The sequence below is a fragment of the Oryctolagus cuniculus genome, chromosome 11 (assembly GCF_051225735.1).
Source record: "Oryctolagus cuniculus isolate XC-2025 breed Fujian yellow rabbit chromosome 11, ASM5122573v1, whole genome shotgun sequence".
NCBI lineage: Eukaryota > Metazoa > Chordata > Mammalia > Lagomorpha > Leporidae > Oryctolagus > Oryctolagus cuniculus.
The window spans coordinates 114,937,339-114,958,669 of NC_142877.1; the positions used below are offsets into that span (position 1 = coordinate 114,937,339).

A 21,331-nucleotide genomic window follows, 5' to 3' on the forward strand; every position below is an offset into this window, starting at 1 on the left:
AAGTGGAGCAGCCGGGACTCGAACATGGGATGCTGCAGGCGGTGGCTTTCTCCACTGTGCCACAGCGCCAGCCCCTCGTGTCTCCTATAAGACTGTGGATGGGCCGGCGCTGTGGCTCATTAGGCTATTCCTCCGCCTGCGGTGCCGGCACCCCAGGTTCTAGTCCCGGTCAGGGGGCCGGTTCTGTCCCGGTTGCTCCTCTTCCAGTCCAGCTCTCTGCTGTGCCCGGGAGGGCAGTGGAGGATGGCCTAAGTGCTTGGGCCCTGCACCCCATGGGAGACCAGGAGAAGCACCTGGCTCCTGGCTTCAGATCAGTGCAGCGCGCCAGCCGTGGCAGCCATTTGGGGGTGAACCAACGGAAGAAAGACCTTTCTCTCTGTCTCACTCTGTCTAACTCTGCCTGTCAAAAAATAAAAAAATAAAAAAAAAGGACTGTGGATGTTTGAGACCTGGGAGTTGGGGTGAGGCACTGACTCAGGTTAATGACCACAGACAACAGATCCACCTGATGCAGGTTTCCCCTCTACTCCCTCTTACCAGGAAGCCCCCGCCAGGGCCGACGCCGCTCAGGGCCGCTGTTGTGGGCCAGCTGCCTGCCGCCTCTCACTGGACCCCTCTCTTGGGAGCTGCAGCCCACCGGCCCCGTCAGCGTCCTGGGACTGAGAACAGCACCACGCACTCGTCCTGGCCGAGCCTCCTCACTCAGGGAGCTCAGGCGAGCGGGTCTGAGCCTCCCCAGCCCAGCCTCTGGGCAGGGCCTCTAGGAAGTCACCTGGCCCAGGTGAGCCGAGGACAGCGCGGCCGGCCCAACCTGGCTGTGCACTGTGGACGCCCTCAGTGGCACAGGAGCCGCCTGGGCCCCGGCTCTCACCACTGCTCATTTTACTCTGTGCCTTCGCTCACGCTGTTCCTCTGCCCAGAATGCCTTCCCCTGCTGCCCCGGCCACTGTGGTCCAACTCCCACTCGCCCATCGAAGCTCCGGCTGAATGCTTCCCTGCCCTCCTGGCTGGGCTGCGGCTCCAGTTCTGCACCCCACGGGACATGGAGGCACCACCCCCAGCTGGGAGTCCCTCGGGGGAGGCTGTGCATCCAGCCCACCTCAGCAGGAAGTCACAGGACCCCGCTGGAGGGCTGGGCACCCCCTGATGAGTTCTGAGGGCCCAGCTGGGTCAGAGGCCAGGTGGGACAAGGGGCGCCGGCCCCTGTCGCTCCCCATGTCCCCAGGTGGTAGGAACTGGCTGGGTGTGGAGCAGGGCAGGCTGCAGCCCGGGGCCCCAGCCCCGTGAACCCCCAGACAGGCCGCCCTCCATGGTTATCCAAGACCAGCAGAGACCAGGCCCCCATCGGTGGCGTGGGGGGAAGGGGAGCTCCCGGCCATCCGTCAGCCCCAGCACAATGGCATCATTAACCCTTGACCTCAGCCCCCTTTTAGCCACTTCCTCTGGAGGGCTGGGTGTGGGGGGCTGGCAGGGGAGGGAGGGGCGGGAGGGGAGGACTTCTGCTCAGCGGCCCTTTTCAGGCCCTTTTCATCGAGGGCCAGGGCCGGCGGGGGGGCGGGTGGCCAGTGTCTCCAGCCTTCGCCCCCTGGGACTGCACGGGGGCCTGGCGGAGCCTCCCACACTCTGCCACCTTCGGGGGCGCCTCTCCGCACCGGTGCCGGGCAGAGCGGCATGTGTGGGAGGGGCAGAGCCTGTGAGGCATTGGGACCCCAGGATGACTGGGCCAGCCCCAGGGCCGGGGCCGGGGGGTGGGGGAAGCAGGCTCAGCTGTGTGTGGAAAAGGGTGTGTCCTCGCCCCCCGGGGGCCGCGCCAGGCCAGGGAGCGCACGCTGGGAAATGGCTTGGTGACCTTCACCGTGCTCAGCTTGGTGCTGGGAACGGGTTTCGGCATCGCCTTAGGATGAAAATGGCTGTGGTTGTGCAAGCTTGGGATAGGGACGCAAAATCGAGACGGAACAGAGAGTAAGGGCCAAGCAGGAAGAAGCAAAGTGGCCTTCTGTGCAGGGGGGTTCACTGTCCACATAGCAAACCCACACAACCTGGGGCCAGGTGTGACGCCAGCATCCCATGTGGGCGCCGGTTCCAGTCCCGGCTGCTCCACTTCTGATCCAGCTCTCTGCTATGGCCTGGGACAGCAGTAGAGGGTGGCCCAAGTCCTTGGGCCCCTGCACCTGTGTGGGAGACCCGGAAGAAGCTCCTACTCCTGGCTTTGGCCTGGCCCAGCCCTGGTCATTGCTGCCATTTGGGGCATGAACCAGCGGATGGAAGATCTCTCTCCTTCTCTGTAACTTTGACTTCAAATAACTAAGTCCTTTTAAAAACAAATAATCCCCAGGGAAATCATTAGAACTAGGAAAGAAACTCAGCAGAGAGAGGCTACCCCTCATCAATCAGGATCAAAAGTTAATTGGAGCTTGGAGGAAAATGAAGGAAGCGACACAAAAGGCCACAGATAAGGGACTCGGGGATGTGAATTGTCCACCGAGACAGGAAGTCGACGTGTTGCCCGGGCCGGGAGGGGCATGTGGATGCTGGCAAAGCTCTGGGATCAGTGGTGATGACAGCGTGTGAAAGGACTGGAAAGCGGCTGAACTGGACGCCCGAGAATGTGCGCTTCTGTGGCCTGTAAATTATGTCTCAGTAAAAGCAACTGGGTGGGTGAACATCAAGCCCACAAGATACAGTTTCTCACACGCACACACCCCACCCCCAGCCACGGCAACAGTGGGATCACCTGTCACCCAGGTAGCTGTGAAACACTCCCGAGGCACAGCCACCCTGGGAGCACCCGGGAAAGCGGCCCACGTGCCTGGGCCCCTGCACCCGCGTGGAGACCCGGAACAAGCTCCCGGCTCCCAGCTTCCGATCGGCCCAGCCCTGGGCGCTGTGGCCATCTGGGGAGTGAGCCAGTGGCCGGAGGGTTTCTGGCTCCCTCTCTTCTGGCTCCCGACTCCAGCTTCCTGCTAACGTCCGCGCTAGGATGCAGCAGGCGACGGCTCAAGTACTCGGGTTCCTGCCTCCCACACGGGAGCCCCGCCGGAGTTGCTGGCTCTGCTCTTGGGCTCCCAGCCGGGCCCAGGGCTACGGAGGGCGGATGGGCAGGCCCCGGTCTCTGCCTCTCAAATAAAAATCGTTTTCACAGAGTGCCGGTGTCTGCTTCTGCTTCTGCGCATTTTACAATGTCCTTAAGAAATAAAAGAAAAGGACGTGAATCAATGCAGGGGGAGAGAGGGGCCCGGAAGCCATCCTCCACACTCGAATGTGTTCCTCCCGAATTCAGGTCTGCTTTCAGTGCGGTGCCCGTCGGCCCCCAACCTCGTTCTAGAATCAGGGAGGGAACCGTGAGATGGCCACGGAGGAGCAGGGGCGCGTGCCCGCAGAGAGGGCCATGGAGGAGCAGGGGGCGCGTGCCCGCAGAGGCGCCCCCGGAGGAGCAGGGGCGCGTGCCCGCAGAGGGGGCCCCGGAGGAGCAGGGGCGCGTGCCCGCAGAGGCGGCCCCGGAGGAGCAGGGGCGCGTGCCCGCAGAGGGGGCCGCTTAGGCGCAGTGACGGCCGCAGAGGCAGGGGGGGGGGGCCCTCGGCACCTGTCCGCCCCCTCCACACCGCCTCCCCGTGCGCCCGGCACCCCAGGACCCCGACCCCGCTTCACACCCTGGGCTCTGAGCTTCCCAGGCTCCGTCCCCAGTGGGAGCCACCGGCTGATGCTGCTTCAGGGTCCTGGGGGCTGGGGGGAGCGTCTGGTGTCTGCCTGGGTGTTAACTTCCCGCTTGACCCAGACAGACGGGGTGGGGGTGGGCACAGGGAGAGAGAGGAGAGAGCCAAGAGCCGGTCCCTCTGTGCTGCAGGGGCGGGAACAATCGGGCACTGTCCCTGTCCCCCTGCCCCGAGGCTCCCACCCGCTTTCATCACTGACCTAACCCAGGGGGTGGACGGGAGGTCAGGGGCCAGCAGAGCCAGGAATAGAGCCGCTGGGGGGCGGCTGGGGAAACTCAGATCCCAGCATGCCCAGAGGAGAGAGGGCTGTCCCGCCCCCGGGGGAGGTGAGGCCCAGGGCCCCATCAAAGCCAGGAGCGGCTTCCAGGCTGAGGGTGCCCGCTGCACGCCCTCCCCAGCCTCCCCTGCAGATCCCCGGCCTGCAGTGTGGCCCCTCCCTGCCGCTTTGCCTGCTGCCAACAGTGTCAGCTCCACCAGGGCCCTCCCTGGGGTCCTGATGCCGACTCCGAGGCCTCCGCTATCTCCAGCCACGTCAGCCCCCGACTCTCCATGACACACTGATTCCTACATTCAACAGCTTTGCACGGACACTAGCCCACACCGGCCCAGTGCCAACGCTGGGGATGGAGGGCTGAGTCCAACGGGCAGGTTCCCGCCCCCGAGGACGGCTGGGAAGCAAACACAGACGTGGCGGGCACACACTCGGCCCCAGGTGATCCCGCCGCCTCTCCTCTCCCCATCCCCAGGCCCCCCCCTTTGTAAGCCAGGATCCTCGGAGACCCCTCTAGAAGCGCCCACCGCTGGCCCCTCTGCCTGCCCCCTGCCAGTCTCCTCCCCAAGGTGTCCTAGGCCTGGAGTAGCAGGTGCTTAGTGAGCATGCTCAGAGGGATGAGGGCGTCAGACCCACCTCTACGGGCTGCTGGGAGGCCTGCGTGTGCAACTGGGCAGCACAGGGCCCAGCGTCCACCACCATCATTACTCTTAGATGCTGGGCTGAAGACCCCAGCTCCAAGTCTCTGCCAATGGCCAACTGAACCCAATCCCACGGATTCACCCCTCGGTTCTTGACCTTCACAGGGGCCGTCGACGATGGATGGCGGCTCAAACAGTGAGATCGTGCTGGTACAGTCGCAGCTGAAGGCTGAGCGGGGCAGGTGCAGCCCAGCCTGGCCGACCAGGGCTCCCCAGCCAGCCGCGGGCGTGGGGAGGTTGCGGTGCCCCAGGAGTTATTTCTCGCAACGGCCACCAGGTGGCAGCACTCCCCCAGGAATGTGGGAGAGGGCCCGTTTGGCATTCTTGAGGCTAGCGTCTGAGGCTGGAGCCCCAGGATGGCCACCTGGGAGGGACCCAGGCTCAGGGAGGGGTTGGGGTTTGCCCAGGATCACACGGGTCCCAGTGTTCACAGCGGGGCTGGGTGAGGGGTCACCCACCTGCGGGATGGGCTTGGGGGCAGCGGCAGGGGAGAGGCGAGTGGGAGAGGGTCTGTGCACCTGCTGGGCTCAGCCTCGGGAAGTGGGTGGGTGTCTCAACCGAGTTCCATCACCGTGGACAAATAAATTTACGGTGGCAACCTGGCCCCTGGCGGGGGGTTCGTACAGGCTCCCACTGACTGCCTCCACTAAAAAGATGCAGGGGGGTCTCGGTTTCCACGCTAACAGGTGCACATCCTGGAGCGGAGGATTCCCGTCTGGGTGTCCCGGTGATGTCCGCCGGTGGCCTCCGAGAGTGCTGGGGTGGACGGCGTCTGGCAGGAGAGAGGCAGGAGAAGCACTTTGCCTTCTGCCAAGATCTGACCCGCAGGCCCTGTGATGAAGGGGGAAGACCACCGGGGCCAGGAGCCGCAGCCCCTCGCCATGGGGCAGAGCCGGGAAAGGGGGAGGTGGGGCACAGGCAGAGAGGGGCCTGGGTGGCGTGGCGTCTGGAGCTCCCAGCGGCATCTGGGCCTGCTCAGACCTGCCGAGAGCCCCATCCACGGGGAGGCTGGTGTGGCGGGCGCAGGGCAGGCCCTTGCTCTGGTGGGTTCTGTACATCTGCGGGACTCAGGCTCCCCCGGGGGGGGGGTCCCACAGGCCCTGGACTTCGTGGTCAGCCGGGCTGCTCCATTTCTTCCTCCTCTGTGGCCCAGCCCGGCTGCGGAAGGGCGCTGCACAGGCCCGGCCCCATGCCGCCTGCCTCCTCCGTGGAGCCCGCCTCAGCCATGTGGGGAAACTGAGGCACAGCAGAGGTACACGGCCACTTCATACACCTCCCGCGGCTCCCGGGCCAGTGTGCAGAGTCCTCAGAGCCCTGGGTGAGGCGGCGGGGATGTCGGGGCCACGGGCTGAGTCTTCTTTCAACCGCGCGCGGCGCTTTCCCCCTCTGCCTGGGGCTGGGGTCCCCGAGGGCCCTCCCGGCCCCGACGCTGGCCAGTGACAGGCTTTGCTCGGACCTGCCGGTGCGGCTGTGGAACGGAAGGGCCCGGGGTTTGTGGTCCGCCGGACTCCGCTGGAGGTAACCCCCGCCCGGGGATGCTTCCGTTGCTACGGCAACCGCCGGGCCGGCGTGGTCCCCTGCGCGCCGCGGAGCCCGCCGGGAAGGACCTTGCCCTTCCCAAGATGGCGGCGGCGGCGGCCGGCGCGCGGGCGGGGTTAGGCGCCGTCGGCTCGTCCGGAGCGTCCCCCGTTCCCGCTTTTTCGTGCTAACGGCGAGCTTCCGCCCACGCTGGTTCTCCGTCCCGGTTCCGAGAGTCCTGGGGGCCGAGCAGGGGAGGTTTGTCTGCAGAGACTGGGGCCGATACCCAGGGAAGCCAGGCAGGACTTCCGTGTCCCGCCGGAAGTGACGCGACAGTCGCGGCCGCCGCCAGGTGGAACGGCAGGTGGGTCCAGGTGCCAGCCTGGCCGGGACCCGGCTGAGGGACCGACTCTTCCGGTGAGCGACAGAGGCAGCTCGCAAGGGCCCGGAGGCCCCGGGGCGGGCTCTGGGCTCTGCGGCCATCGCTCTGGCCTGGACTCTCCTCTGTACCTAGTGAGACCCGCCGCGCCCCACCCCGCGCCGAGACGCCCCCACCCCACGCCGGCGGCGGGGAGGGGGCCGCGCTCCGGGAAGGGGCGGGGGGCGGCTGGCCTCGGCGCTTCGCGTCCCTAAACCCTGCCTCGTCTCTCTCCCGGGTCCAGTTCCCCGCGCCCCTGCCGAGCTGGGCGGTTGGCCCGCCTGCCCGCACTCCCGGGACCATGTTTGCAGACTTGGATTATGAGCTCGAGGAGGATAAACTGTGAGTACCGTGTGCCTCCACGCCCGGGAGCACAGGAGCCGCAGGCCTCGCGCCCCGGCTTCTAGCTCTGCAAACGCTCGCCTACGGCCGAGGGTCGGGCGCGCTGAGGACCGGCGGGTCAGGGCCCTGAGAGCGCCAGGAGCAGCCGGGGCAGGGCATCTGCTGGGCGGCCGGGGGAGGCGGGTGTCGGGGACCGGCAGGAGGGTGGGAGACAGCCAAGGGCCAGGTTTCCTAAGGTCAGACCGTGTGCCCCGTCACAGCATGCAGTGCCACTTACTAAGGAAGATTCCTTTTATTTGAAAGGCAAAATGACAAGGAGAGACAGAGAGAGGTCTTCCATCCACTGGTTCCTACCCCAAATGGCTGCAACGCCCAGGGCTGGGCCGATAGAAGCCAGGAGCCGGAGCCTCTTCCAAGCTCCGGCGTGGGGGCAGGAGCCCAAGGACTTGGGGCACCTGCTGCTCTCCCCGGTGCATCAGCAGGGAGCCGGATGGAAGCCGAACAAGCCGGGTCTCAACCTGGTGCCCATATGGATGCCGGCATCGTAGGCGGAGGCTTAACCTGTTGCCCCACAGCGCCGGCCCCTCCAGCCGGTGCTCTGATACGGGTGCCAGTGTGGTGGGCGGTGGCCCCGACCTAGTGCCGTTTTGTGTCCTCGGCACCGAGGTCAGTAGGCTGTCTGCCTTCTCTGAGTGAGATGTTTACCCTAGAACGTGGGCAAGCGCTGATTTGCTGTGGGAGCCGAGAGGTGGCTGGACAGCGACTGAGACGGGGGGTGGGGGTTATGGGGGCTTTGGGAGGAGGGAGCCGTGATGTTCCCTGTGCCCGTGAGGGGAGGAAGTGGGGGCGTGTTTCCGTGGCGGCCGCCTGGGCCTGTTGGTGTGGACGCTGACAGGGGAGCCTCCCGACGCGCCCGTGAGGAACCGGGATGCGGGCCGGGGGGTGGCCCAAGTGCCACGCTGCTGGGAGGCCGGGCTGGGGGCCTCGATCCCATCCGCACCACTGCGAGGGCTGCGTGCGCCCAGCGCGAGGTGCTGGCCCTCGGGCAGCTTCGGGCCTCCCCGGGGAGACTGAGGCCGCCGGCTTCTCGTTGCAGCGGGATCCCCACTGTGCCCGGGAAGGTGACCCTGCAGAAGGACGCCCAGAACCTGATCGGCATCAGCATCGGGGGCGGCGCCCAGTACTGCCCCTGCCTCTACATCGTGCAGGTACTGGCATACGGAGGCTGGGCAGGGTCCTGGGAGCTGAGCCACCTCCTGCTCCGGTGCGGCTGGTGGGCCGGGCCTTCCCACGCCCGAGCCCCCCGAGCGGGCCGCCCCTGTGTCCCACCACTGCTGCCGTCTGCCCTGGTGCGCCGGGCGCGTGCTGCGGTCTGGCACTGTGGACGTTTGCGGAGCGCATTTGCTGAACCCACAGGGCTGCGGAGTGGGTGCTTACCCGGGGGTGGGAGTGGGGGGCGGCTGTGGGTGCTCACCCGGGTGGGGGTGGGGGGCGGCTGTGGGTGCTCGCCCGAGTGGGGGGGCAGCTATGGGTGCTCGCCCAGGTGGGGGTGGGGGGGGAGGCTGAGGCTGGGGCATGAGCGCACAGACTTCGCTGGGGGAGCAAGGGGCGAGCCGCGGCGGACGGTGCGGTGGGCTGAGTCAGCCGAAGCCAGGAGCTTATGGGGTCTCCACAGGGGTGCAGGGGCCGCAGCTTTCTCAGCCAAAAGCAGGTAGTCGTGGGCACATGCTGGTTCTGGGGAGAAGTGGGCGCAGTGGGTGCCTGGTGCGTAGGAGCAGAGGGCGCCTGCGCTCCCTGGCAGCGGGCGCTTCCCCAGCCGCTCTGCACCCGCGCCGCCGTGCCCTGTGCAGGAAGCCGCCTGGTGACGCCCCGTCGGCTGGGACAGCGGTGCGGGAGCGGGGTCAGGCCTGATGCGAGGCTGGCGTGCAGCCATGGCCTTTCCGGGGAGGACCGGGCCTGTTGCCTGTTGGGCAGGCCAGTGCCGTCACTGAGCAGAGCCCGTGGGGAGGGGCAGGCTCCGAGGGTCTGCAGGGAGTCCCGTCCGGCCTTGGGGAGGGAGCCCTAGGGGGCGGGCAGGGCAGCTTCCCGATTGTGACCGGAATACACCTTAGGAGCATTGGCACTTTTACCGAAAACCATTCTGTTTATCCGTTTGAACGGCAGAGTGACAGAGAGCCTGGGGCTCCGTCCACATCTCCCGCGGGGGTGGCAGGGGCCCACGCACTGGGCCCTTCCTCCACTGCTTTCCCAGCTTCCTGTTCAAGGAGCTGGGTCGGAAGTGGAGCAGCTCGGAGGGGCTGCCCGCGTGGCGGGTGGCCTGGAAGTGGACCTTCGGAGTGCAGTGTGTGTATGAACGTGCGGAGTTGCTCGCAGCTAGCGGGGCGCGCACAGCCCAGGAGCAGTCAGTTCCCCGTTCCCGATCATAGGGCGCCTCACCGTCCGCTGCCCTTCGCACCGCTCCCCCTCGGCTGTTCCCCGTGGGATGCGCGCCCTGGGGTGCCTCCCTGGTCCGGTAGCCGGGATGTCTGTGCCCTCCGGAGCCGCGGCTTCCTCTCGGGCCACTCTCCCGACAGTCGCTCTGCCTGTGGCCGAATGAGTCTCATGCAGCCGATGTCTCGTTCGGGATGCTTCCCTGAGCTCCCGGCCAGGCCCTGCCGCCGGCCGGAGGGTCAGGAAGGGAGGTGGGGCCGTGCTGTGGTACAGTGGGCAGAGCTGCTGCTTCCATCCCCGGCATCCCATGTGGGCGCCAGTTTGAGTCCCAGCCGCTCCACTTCCGATCCAGCTCCCTGCTGGTGCGCCTGGGAAAGCCGCAGAGAATGGAAGGTGGCCCCGCCACCCGTGTGGGAGACCTGGGGGGGGCTCCTGGCTGCTGGCTTCGCAGTGGCCAGCCCCAGCCGTTGAAGCCATCTGGTGAGTGAACCAGCAGATGGAAAACATGTCTCTCTGTAAACTCTGCCTTTCAAAGGAATGGAAAATAAATCTTAAAAAAAAAAAAAAAAAAAAAAGCCAGGGTCCAGTCAGGATCCCGCCCACCCCGGCCTCCTGGGCCAGCTCTTGTCCTGGGGCCTCCCCAGAAGCCACTGTCGTCACGATACGCATCACAGGCAGCTCAGATCAGGAGTGGAGGTGGGATTTGGTCCCAGGCCCAGTGTGGGAAGCAGGTCTTCCTGGCGTCCTCGCACTGTGCCCCATCTTTGATGCGTTTTCTGTTAACTTTATTTCTTTTTAATGGAAGGTAGAGGGGCAGGAAGAGACAGGGATGTTCCGTCTGCTGGTTCTCTCCCCAAGCTGCCACAGTGGTCGGGGCTGGGCAGGAGCCGGGAGCCCCGTCCAGCTCTGCCTCCTCCGCTGCTTCCCCCGGCGCGCTAGCAGGGAGCTGGGTTGGACGTGGCGCACCCGTGTTGGGGGCCGCGCTGCGCTGCAGGCAGTGGGTTGACCTGCGCCGCGGTGCCGCCGTGCGTTAGCGGTTGTATTAGTGAGGTCCACTCTCTTGCACTCCCCCGTCTGTTGGGGGGACTTTGCTTTCCTCGCTGCTGCTGACCCCAGGTGCAGAGGGATCGCTTGCTCTGGGCTCCCGCCCCCCCTCGGTCTGGCTCTCTGTCTTGATAAAGTGGTAGTGTCGGAAGTTTTGAGTGTCTCACAGCCTTGCCCCTCTGTTCCAAGAGTGTTTCCCCTATTCAGGGTTCCTTGAATTCCATATGAATTTTAGGGTTGGTTTTTCTATTTTTTTATAATTTTTTTCCTCTTAACAGAAGAAGGCTTTTCTATTCCTATAAAAAATGCCATTGGGATCTGATAGGCGTTGAGTCGAGTCTGAGGTTGCTTTGAGTAGCGGCTTCTAATCTATGAACATGGGATGTATTCCGTTTACTTATGTTTTTTTAAATTCCTTTCAGCCATTTTTTAAAAAAAATTATTTTTACTTATTTGAAAAAGTTACAGAGAGAGAGAGAGAATCTTCCATCCGCTGGTTCACTCCCCAAATGACCACAACGGCTGGAGCTGAGCTGCTCAGGACCCAGGAGCCAGGAGCTTCCTCCGGGTCTCCCACGTGGGTGCAGGGGCCCAAGCACCTGGGCATCCTCTGCTGCTTCCCCAGGCCACCAGGCCACAGCAGAGAGCTGGATCAGAAGTGGAGCAGCCGGACTCTAACAGGCGCCCATATGTGATGCCGGCACCGCTACACTGCAGTGCCGCCGCCCCCACCACACACCTTTAAAAGACATAAAATTTATTTATTTTGGAAGGCAGAATTACAGAGAAAGGAGGAGAGATGAGAGGAAGATTGTGATCTGCCATCCGCTGGTTCACTCCCCAAGTGGGCACCATGTCTGGGGCCGGGCACAGTGCGAACCAGGAGCTGGGAGCTTCTTCCAGGTCTCTCGCATGGTTGCAGGGGCCCAAGGACCTGGGCTGTTTCATTGCCTTCCCTGGCACATGAGCAGGGGGCTGCATCGGAAGCAGAGCAGCTGAGACGAGAGCCGGTGCCCGTATGTGCTGCTGGCACTGCGGGTGGCGGCCTAACCCGCTGTCCACAGCGCCAGCCCCTGAGGTGTTCTTTTGACGTGCTTCTTGTAGAAAACTCAGAACGTAAAGACAGTGGAGAAGGAATGTAGCAGCAGGTGCGTTCTCAATAACTGTGTGCTCTCTCAGTGGTTTCTGTTTGTTTATTAATAAGGCAGAATGATAGAGAAAGGGAGACACACACACACGCACACACAGAGAAACAGAGAGAGAGAGAGATCTTCCTTCCCTTGGCTTACTCCCCAAATGGCCACCACAGTCAGGGCTGGGCCAGGCCGAAGTCCAGAGCCAAGAACTCCATCTGGGTCTCCCACGCGGGTGGCAGGGACCAAGCGCTTGGGCCGTTAACTCCTGCCTCCCTGGAGCTTCAGCAGGAAGCTGCATTGGAAGCAGGCAGCTGGGACCAGACGGGCTCCGTGTGGGCTGCAGGTGTCGCGAGCCCGTTGAGCCCCGCGCCAGGTGCCCGCCCAGGGTTCCCTCCTTGGGTGGTTTGTGTTCGTGTGGCCCGCTTTCCTTTGTCTCATGCATCTGATCCTGGACGGCCTCACCCAGCCGGGGCAGCCAGTGAGGGCGGACCCTGTTGAAGGGGTCGCCTGGGGAAGGGGACTCACGGGCCTCTGCTCAGGCAGCCGGCGCCGCGCTCTGGGAGTCAGCCGTGCTGGGAGCCATGGGAGCGAGCGTCCCGTCCTCCACGCCCCGTCCCCAGGGCCGCAGGGCGCACTCGGCGGGGGTGAGTGCAGAGCTGGCCCTGCCCGAGGTCTCACCTCCGTCCCCCGTGGCTGTGTCCATAGGTGTTCGACAACACCCCGGCCGCCGTGGATGGCACAGTGGCGGCTGGCGACGAGATCACCGGCGTCAATGGGCGGTCGATCAAAGGGAAGACCAAGGTGGAGGTGGCGAAGATGATCCAGGAGGTGAAGGTAGGGCTGCTGCTGGCGTAGGGGCTGCCGGAGCGGAGCCGGGGCGCCACCCACCCTCGCCGGCGGATCCTCGTCGAGCCCTGGCCAGAGTGGGCAGCGTGACCTCGCAGGGCCGGGCGCACCAGGCACCTTGCCGGGGCCAGGCCCGTGCGTCCTTGGCCAGGGCGGGAGTAGAAGCCACTCCAGGGTGAACTTGGTGGGTCAGCAGGTGCCGTGGCCTTGCAGGACCTCGGAGGGGCAGGAGGAGCACCCTTGTGAATCCAGACTCCTAGGGGCGACGCCGGGCTCTGGGGCAGCTCCCAGCCCAACTGGGCTTTGGGCCACCCGCCCCCACCCAGGCCCTCGCCCAGGCCGCGCCTGTGCCTGCGGCCCCTGCACGCTTCCTAGGCTGGGCCCCTCGGTGAGGCTCACCTGGCCGGGTGCTTCATCTCCCCTCCCCCAGCCCACTCCCACCCTGCGCAGCTCCAGGAACCGTCCCCCACCCGCACCGGTGGCTTCTGGGAGGGCCTCACCCTGCTGTGGCTCTGCTGGAGCCCCTGTGGCCACAGGACGGGCTGGGCGGGGCTCGGAGCGCTGTCACACACTAGGGAGCCCGCAGGCCTGACAGAGGTGGGGCGGGGGGGGGGGGTGCTGTGGGAGGCGTCCCTCCTCCTGCAGCCCCGGCCCCAGGGCCCCTCCCCCTGCCGGAACCGCAGCTCTGCAGGTCCCCCGCCCCTGTGTGTGGGCGGGGTGGGGTGACCGGCCCACTTTCCTGGGGTCCTGGGGAAGTGCCCTGCTTGTGGTCATGCGGCTGACACCCCAGGCTGCAGGGTGGCCCCGGCGAGCGCCGGGTGTTCCCTGGGAGTGGGTTCACCTCCCGCCCTGGCTGGTGGCGTCGGCTCATTGTGGTTTCCTTCAGGAACGGTTTTGTTTTTTTTTTTTTTTTTTTTTTTAAAGATTTATTTTATTTATTTGAAAGAGTTAGAGAGGGAGAGACAGAGAGTGGTCTTCCATCCGCTGGCTCACAACGGCCGCACGGCTGGAGCTGCGCGGATCAGGAGCCAGGAGCGTCCTCTGGGTCTCCCACGCAGGCGCAGGGGCCCAAGGACTTGGGCCATCCTCCACTGCTATCCCGGCCATAACAGAGAGCTGGATCGGAAGTGGAGCAGCCGGATCTCGAACCGGTGCCCATATGGGATGCCCGTGCTTCAGGCCAGGGCGTGAACCCACTGCGCCACAGTGCCGGCCCCAGGAACAGTTCTAAAGTTTTGTGTTTTGTTTGGACGGATTTGATCCGCGGTTCACGGGCCTTTGGGTCATAGGATGAGTGACGGTGGCGCCCCAGGACGGGGACCCCACTCAGAAGCTCTGTCCCAAGCAGCCGCCGGACTCCCGTGTGCCCCTCCCTATGTCCCACAGCGCCCTGCCCGGCCTGGGCCCTGACCCTGCGGCTGCCCCGCCCCTTCTGCTTGGTGTCTGGCTGACTGAGAGTGGGGACCCTGAGGATGGGGGACCTGAGGAAGGGAGGGGATGCCGCACAGGTTTGCAATGGGGTGTGGCGTTGGAGGGAAGGGGTGCAGAGAGGCGGGGCGTGCGCCGTGTGGTGACAGGAGCTGTGTCCCGCTGTGGTCTGCAGGAAGGGAGGGCCTGGGAGCAGACAGGGCCGCACACAGGACTGTGTCAGGCTGCAGCCGGGCCCCTCGCGGGCGCAGGACTGTCTCGTGAGCCAGCTGCCAGGGTGGAGGCTGGGATCCAGGGGAGTCCGTGACAGTGGCCTGGGCCGCCCTTGCAGGGGGAGGTGACCATCCACTACAACAAGCTGCAGGCGGACCCCAAGCAGGGCATGTCCCTGGACATCGGTGAGTGGCGTCCAGTGCCCCGCAGGCCCCTTGGTGGCTGCATCTGTGGCTGCGGGGTCTGACCGAGGCCACAAGTGGCCCGGGAGGGCTCAGTGGGCCGTCCCTCAGCTGCTCCCACACCCTGGCCCTGGGTTCTCACTGCCCTGTGTCCCCCGCCAGCTCCCCCGCCCGCCCCCTCTGGGTCCTGTTTGTCCTCCTAGGCCAGCTCCTGGGCTCACCGGCCCACACAGCCCGCTCTCGCAGGCTCTGGCTCAGAACTGCACCCTGCGCAGGGCAGAGGGCCCAAGCCAGTCCTGCTGCCCGTGGCGTGCCCGAGGCGAGTGGCCTCCTGCGGGAGGGCTGGGCCTTGGTTCTGTAGAAACGGATCCAGGAGCTGCAGGCGGGAGCCTGAGGCCCAGAGAGGTCTCCACGCCCCTGCAGACCGAGGCACCCGCGTCTCCCTCCAGGCCCTCTTGTTCCAACCCCGGCCCCTTCCAACGGCAGCAGTGCGTGCGTCTGGGGCCGGCCCGCTGGTCACTGATGAGGCCTGCTGCTCTGGCGTGGTGGGCACTGACCCACCACGGGTCCCCCACGGCCCTGATGGAGAGGGCGGGGGAAGCAGCTCTCCCTGGCCCGGGCCATCGCTCCCGTCAGCTGCCCGGGGCCCTCTCCCCAGGACGCAGCCACCACGGCCACCCCAGCACCCAGCCACAGGGCAGCCCCTCTGCCCCCTACTGGCCGTGGCCAGCGAGCTGTGGTGACGCTGGTGGCCCTGCTGCTGCCTTTTCTCACCCGGCCCAGTGTTGAAGAAGGTCAAGCACCGGCTGGTGGAGAACATGAGCTCGGGGACGGCCGACGCCCTGGGCCTGAGCCGGGCCATCCTCTGCAACGGTGAGTCCCCGCCCGCCCTTCCCGGAGGGCCGCACAGTCACCGCCCCTGCGCCCCCGAGTGCCCACAGCTCCCCACGGGGCCTTCCCGGGCAGCTGCTGATGGGGCGGGGCCTCCTCAGCCCTGGGCCTGCACTGCCGGCGTTTCTCCAGCGGGTGGCGCTGCTGCCCGTTTCTCCCCTGTCCTGCCCAGGGCTCTGGGGGGGCTGCCCAGGCAGGGCACAGGCGCGCACCTTCTGGTCCCAGGTGGCCAGTGAAGCTCTGGGTCCCGCCCACAGCGCTGCGGGCCGGTTATAAATAGCGCACCCCGCAGTGTCTTGGGCAGGCTGAATATAAATAGCTGCAGGCGGCTCCAAAGGCTGGTGAGTGGGGGTGCTGTTCTCGCCTGGGCCGTGCACCCTGCTCCGCACTCACCGCGGCTGAGATGAAATTAGAGCTGGCTCTTGTGTTTTTCCCCCAAACCTTGCAATTTCCCAGCCGTAAATAGAGTTTCTAAAAGTGAAGCTGTCACGATGCTGTGACCCAGCTGAAAACAACCGTGTGGGCTCGCGCCCGGCCCCTCCTGCTGGCTGGCCGTGTGCCGGGCCTCCCAAGGACCTCCGAGCTGCCCCTTCCTCCCCAGGGCCGCTGCCCTGGCCCGACACCCCTGCCCTCCTGCTCAGAGACCTGGCCCGGGTCCCGCGGGAGAGGGGCCGTGGAGAGCACTGGCCTGGAGCGTCCCTGCTCCACGCTGGGCGGGGCGCTGTGCCTGCCGTGGTGCTCCCCGGCAGCTGTGGGCCGTGCCCCAGCCTTCAGCGGGCCCAGGTCTGGGGGCCAGGCCTCAGGAAGTTGCCCCTGAAGCCAGGCCCTGCCCTGGGAGCGGCTGGGTGGGGGCCCCTGCCCTCCCGGCTGCTCCTGGCAGGGACGTGTGTGTACCTCCTCTTCATCGGGGCGCAGGGGAGCCCACAGGAGGGCTGCTCCCTATGGAGGGAGCCCCGAAGTGTCACCTAGGCAGTGGGCTGCCTCCCGTGCTGAGCCCCGGAGGAGACAGCTGCCCCAGCACTGTCCCCCATGTCCCACGGCCCTGTCCCACTGGCCCCCACTGTCACACTGCCCCCATGTCCCATGGCCTCACTGTCACACTGCCCCCCCACGTCCCGTGGCCTCACTGTCACTCTGCCCCCCCACATCCCGTGGCCCTCACTGTCACTGCCGCCCACATGCCCCCATGTCCCTTGGCCCTCATTGTCACTGTCCCCCACGTCCCGTGGCCCTGTCACTGCCCCCACGTCCCGTGGCCCTCACTGTCACACTGCCCCCACGTCCCGTGGCCCTCACTGTCACTGCCCCCCACGTCCCATGACCTCACTGTCACTGCCCCCCACGTCCCGTGGCCTCACTGTCACTGCCCCCCACGTCCCGTGGCCTCACTGTCACTGCCCCCCACGTGCCCCCACGTCCCATGGCCTCACTGTCACTGCCCCCCACGTCCCGTGGCCTCACTGTCACTGCCCCCCACGTGCCCCCATGTCCCATGGCCCTGTCACTGCCCCCACGTCCCGTGACCCTCATTGTCACTGTCCCCCACGTCCTGTGGCCTCACTGTCACTGCCCCCACGTGCCCCCACGTCCCATGACCTCACTGTCACTGCCCCCCACGTGCCCCCATGTCCCTTGGCCCTCACTGTCACTGCCCCCCACGTCCCGTGGCCTCACTGTCACTGCCCCCCACGTCCCATGACCTCACTGTCACTGCCCCCCACATCCCGTGGCCCTCACTGTCACACTGCCCCCCCACGTCCCGTGGCCCTCACTGTCACACTACCCCCACGTCCCGTGGCCCTCACTGTCACTGTCCCCCACGTCCCGTGGCCCTCACTGTCACACTGCCCCCACGTCCCGTGGCCCTCGCTGTCACTGCCCCCCACGTGCCCCCATGTCCCTTGGCCCTCACTGTCACTGCCCCCATGTCCCATGGCCTCACTGTCACTGCCCCCCACGTCCAGTGGCCCTCACTGTCACTGCCCCCACGTCCCATGGCCTCACTGTCACTGCCCCCCACGTCCAGTGGCCCTCACTGTCACTGCTCCCCACGTCCCGTGGCCCTCACTGTCACTGCTCCCCACGTCCCGTGGCCCTCACTGTCACTGCCCCCCACGTCCCGTGGCCCTCACTGTCACTGCCCCCACGTCCCGTGGCCCTCACTGTCACACTGCCCCCATGTCCCTTGGCCCTCACTGTCACTGCCCCCACGTCCCGTGGCCTTCACTGTCACTGCCCCCACGTCCCATGACGTCACTGTCACACTGCCCCCATGTCCCGTGGCCCTCACTGTCACTGCCCCCACGTCCCATGGCCTCACTGTCACTGCCCCCCACGTCCAGTGGCCCTCACTGTCACTGCTCCCCACGTCCTGTGGCCCTCACTGTCACTGTCCCCCACGTCCCGTGGCCCTCGCTGTCACTGCCCCCCACGAGCCCCCATGTCCCTTGGCCCTCACTGTCACTGCCCCCACGTCCCATGGCCTCACTGTCACTGCCCCCCACGTCCCGTGGCCCTCACTGTCACTGCTCCCCACGTCCCGTGGCCGTCACACTTCTGCCGGTCCACTGCCTGGCTTCCCTGCTAGACGTCGAGTCCAAGGGCAAGGGCAGGACCTGCACTCGTCCCCGTGGGCCTCCCTGGGCCTCCCCAAGGCGGGTGCAGCAGGGGCTGCAGGGTCCCTGGGGACCAGTGCGAGCTGGGTGTAGCGCTTCCTGGGCTCTGTCCCCTCCCGTCACAGCCCCGCCTGGGCTGGCCCCGCCTCGCCGGGACGGGCGGCCGCAGGGCTCTCTCGTGCCGGCCAGCCGTGGGGAGCTGCTGACCACCTTCCGGTCCTGCCTTCGGGAAGTGCCCGCGTCGTCATCACCTGCTGCCCCTTGGATCCGGCCCCCTGGGGCGGGGGCTCCTCTCCGCCGCCTCTCAGGGTGCCGGGCTGTTTACCTCTGAGCCCCGCTCAGCCAGGTGCCCTCGCCCCTCCCCGGGCCTGTTCCTGGGGTCCCTTGTCCTCTCCCGGCTGTGGCCGGCCTCACCTTCTCCCTGGTCCCTGCAGATGGGCTCGTCAAGAGGCTGGAGGAGCTGGAGCGGACCGCCGAGCTGTACAGAGGTGGGTGGCGCCCGGCCAGGCGCTCTGAAGGGGACGTTGGGGACACAGGCGTCAGGACAGGCCGGGGGCCCCCAGGGTGCCCTGGGCCCACCCCGCGTCTCGGCTCTCTCCCCCAGGGATGACGGAGCACACCAAGAACCTGCTGCGGGCCTTCTATGAGCTGTCGCAGACCCACCGGGGTAACGGCGCCCCCCACACCCGCCAGCCCCGCTGGGCTGTGACCCCTGTACAGTGAGGCCATGAGCTCCCCCAGGGCCGCCCACGGCGGGGCCTGGCCCTGGGTGCTGGGTGCTGGGGTGCGGCCGTGCTGGGCTGCACGGCGCTGCAGGGCGGGCCTCCCCTGCTGTGGTCCCCTAGCCAGGTAGGACAGCTGAGCTACCCCGCTCACCCTTGGGAAGGTGGAGCCAGGCCGAGGGAGCGGCCACAGCGCGGAGGCCACGCTGGCGTTAGGACCCGGCATCGGAGCCCCAGGCTGCTCCCCGGGGTGGGGGTGAGGGCCTGCTCCCTGGGGGCAGACCTGGGCAGGTGCCAGGGAACCCCGAGGAGCGGAGGCCCCGCCCAGCTGCGCAGAGGAGTCTTGGGTGGGCGGAGCTCTGCAGCCCCCTCCCAGGGTAGAGCGCGACCCGCCGCACCCCAGTGAACCCTGGCTTTCCCGTGGCGGGCCGAGGGGCCGGCCTTCAGGGCAGCCTTGTCCCGCAGCCTTCGGGGACGTGTTCTCCGTGATCGGGGTGCGGGAGCCCCAGCCGGCCGCGAGTGAGGCCTTTGTGAAGTTCGCCGACGCGCACCGCAGCATCGAGAAGTTCGGCATCCGGCTCCTGAAGACCGTGAAGCCGGTAGGGCCCCGGCGCTGCTGCCCCACCCCGGGCGCCACGTCGCGGCGGCCCTGGCCCGGCCTGGCTCCTCATCCTTGGCGGGGCCGAGGCCGCCAGCGAGCACGCGGGCTGTGCGCGGAGGGCAGCGGGCTCCCGGCCGACCCCTCTCCCCGCTCCCCCAGATGCTGACGGACCTGAACACGTACCTCAACAAGGCCATCCCCGACACGCGCCTCACCATCAAGAAGTACCTGGACGTGAAGTTCGAGTACCTGGTGAGTGCGGCCGGCGCACGCGGCGGTTCGCGGTCCCGGGAACGCTGCCTAGACGGGGGCTGGGGCTCGAGTGGAGGCGGAGGAAGACGTTTGCGGCATGGCCGGTCCCTCAGCCCTTGCTGGGCCCGTGTCCACGAGTGCCCCAGACCCCGGAGCCCGACCTGTCCCTGCCGCCAGCGGGGAACCCGCAGGACCCAGGAGGCGGGGCTGGGGCTGTGAGAGGGGGCGGCGGAGGCCGCAGCGCCCTGACCGTGCCCCCCCCCGCCCAGTCCTACTGCTTGAAGGTGAAGGAGATGGACGACGAGGAGTACAGCTGCATCGTGAGTGCCGCGCTGCGGTGGCGGGGCGGGGGGGCCCCTGGGGCGCGGCCCGCCCCGCTCCTCGGCGCACTGCGCCTGGCCAGCCCGTCGAGGGGCGGCCCTGTGCCTGCCCCGGCCTCTTGCAGGGGAAAATGGAGTTTCCTCTCCAAAGTGGTGTTTTTAAGTTTTCTTTCTTTCTTTCTTTTTTTTTTGGGGGGGGGGGAAGCAGAGTCACAGAGAGGGTGGGAGAGAGAGGTCTCCCATCTGCTGGGTCACTCCCCAAATGGCCACAACAGCTGGAGTGAGCTGATCCGAAGCCAGGAGCCTCCTCCAGGTCTCCCATGTGGGTGCAGGGGCCCAAGCACTAGGGCCATCTTCCAGTGCTTTCCCAGGCCACAGCAGAGAGCAGGATCGGAAGTGGAGCAGCTGGGACTCGAACCGGCGCCCATGTGGGATGCTGGCACTGTAGGCGGTGGCTCAGCCCAGTACGCCACAGCACCGGCCCCACGTTCTCATACTTTGGCCGTCAGGGGCCGTCACTTACTTAGTGAGGGCTTTGTTTTGAGTTTCTTCTCCTCCAGAACGCCCAGTCACCACAGGGGGCGCGGAACCGCGCCGGGCCGGCTTTGGGGGTGCAGCAGGGCAGCGAGCAGCTGGGTGAGCCCGCGGCTGCCGGCCCCAGGCCCTGGAGTGCTGACGGGCTGCCCCTGCCAGGCCCTGGGGGAGCCCCTGTACCGCGTGAGCACGGGCAACTACGAGTACCGGCTGATCCTGCGCTGCCGCCAGGAGGCCCGCGCCCGCTTCTCACAGATGCGCAAGGACGTGTTGGAGAAGATGGAGCTGCTGGACCAGAAGCACGGTGAGGCCGCCGCGCTGGGCCCCGCGGGGGAGCGGGTGGGCACTCCCCTCCCGCCGGGCGGCCCTGCCACTGTGCCCCTGCCGGCCCCGCCCCAGTCCAGGACATCGTGTTCCAGCTGCAGCGCCTCGTGTCCACCATGTCCAAGTACTACAACGACTGCTACGCCGTGCTACGGGACGCCGACGTCTTCCCCATCGAGGTGGACCTGGCGCACACCACGCTGGCCTACGGCCCCGGCCAGGGCGAGTTCACCGACGGGGAGGAGGAGGAGGAGGACGAGGATGAGGACACGGCGGCCGGGGAGCCAGCCGGGGACACGCGCGGGGCTGCCGCGCCTGTGGACAAGGGAGGAAGCTGGAGGGACTCCTGAGTCCCCAGGGGCAGGTGCACGGAGCAGGGTGGGGCCGCTGGGCGACCGGGCGGCGCATAAAGGCCTGCTGGCTCGGGGCGCCCGCCTCCCTGCTCCTCTGTCCATGGTGGCCCGGACCCCTCCTGGGAAAGGCCCTGGGGCCCCAGCCTTCCCTCCCCCAGCCAGAGGGGGCGCCCATCTCTGGAGCAGCCTTAGGAGGGTGCTGGAGGCGGCAGACAGCCCGGGGCCTGGTCCTGCGGGTGCCTTGGCGGCCCCCCGTAGCCTGCCGGGAGTGGGGCCGAGGCGGGCAGCCGGCGGGGCCGGCGTCTCCTGGGCCACACGCGCACCGGGCGGCCGCTGCTGTGAGGGCCAGACGCTGGGCTGTGCTGAATAAACCGGCCTGGATGGCGCCAGGCTCTTGGCAGTGGCCTCAGCCTTCCTCTGACGCCCGGCTTGGGGCAGGCAGGAGCCCGTGTGCGCCGCCGTCCCGGGACAGCGGGG

General features: G+C 66.9%; 1 protein-coding gene across 4 annotated transcripts; it reads left to right on the top strand.

Moving 5' to 3' along the window:
* Positions 1 to 6,288: 6,288 nt before the first annotated feature.
* Positions 6,289 to 21,254, top strand: PICK1 (protein interacting with PRKCA 1). 4 transcript variants are annotated; one of them, XM_089307620.1, is made up of 13 exons: positions 6,289 to 6,620; positions 6,866 to 6,963; positions 8,060 to 8,171; positions 12,279 to 12,407; positions 14,179 to 14,245; positions 15,026 to 15,115; positions 18,183 to 18,236; positions 18,353 to 18,415; positions 18,936 to 19,069; positions 19,231 to 19,323; positions 19,593 to 19,643; positions 20,337 to 20,481; positions 20,577 to 21,254. In XM_089307620.1, the coding sequence occupies exons 2-13, from the start codon at positions 6,923 to 6,925 to the stop codon at positions 20,849 to 20,851; spliced, it is 1,254 nt and encodes a 417-aa protein (XP_089163746.1). In that variant the 5' UTR covers positions 6,289 to 6,620; positions 6,866 to 6,922; the 3' UTR covers positions 20,852 to 21,254. The 4 variants fall into 4 exon arrangements, with proteins under 4 accessions (XP_089163746.1, XP_089163747.1, XP_089163749.1 ...); XM_089307621.1 differs by having other exon boundaries at positions 6,289 to 6,567; XM_089307623.1 differs by having other exon boundaries at positions 6,290 to 6,620; positions 20,597 to 21,254.
* The last annotated feature ends 77 nt before the right edge of the window (positions 21,255 to 21,331 follow it).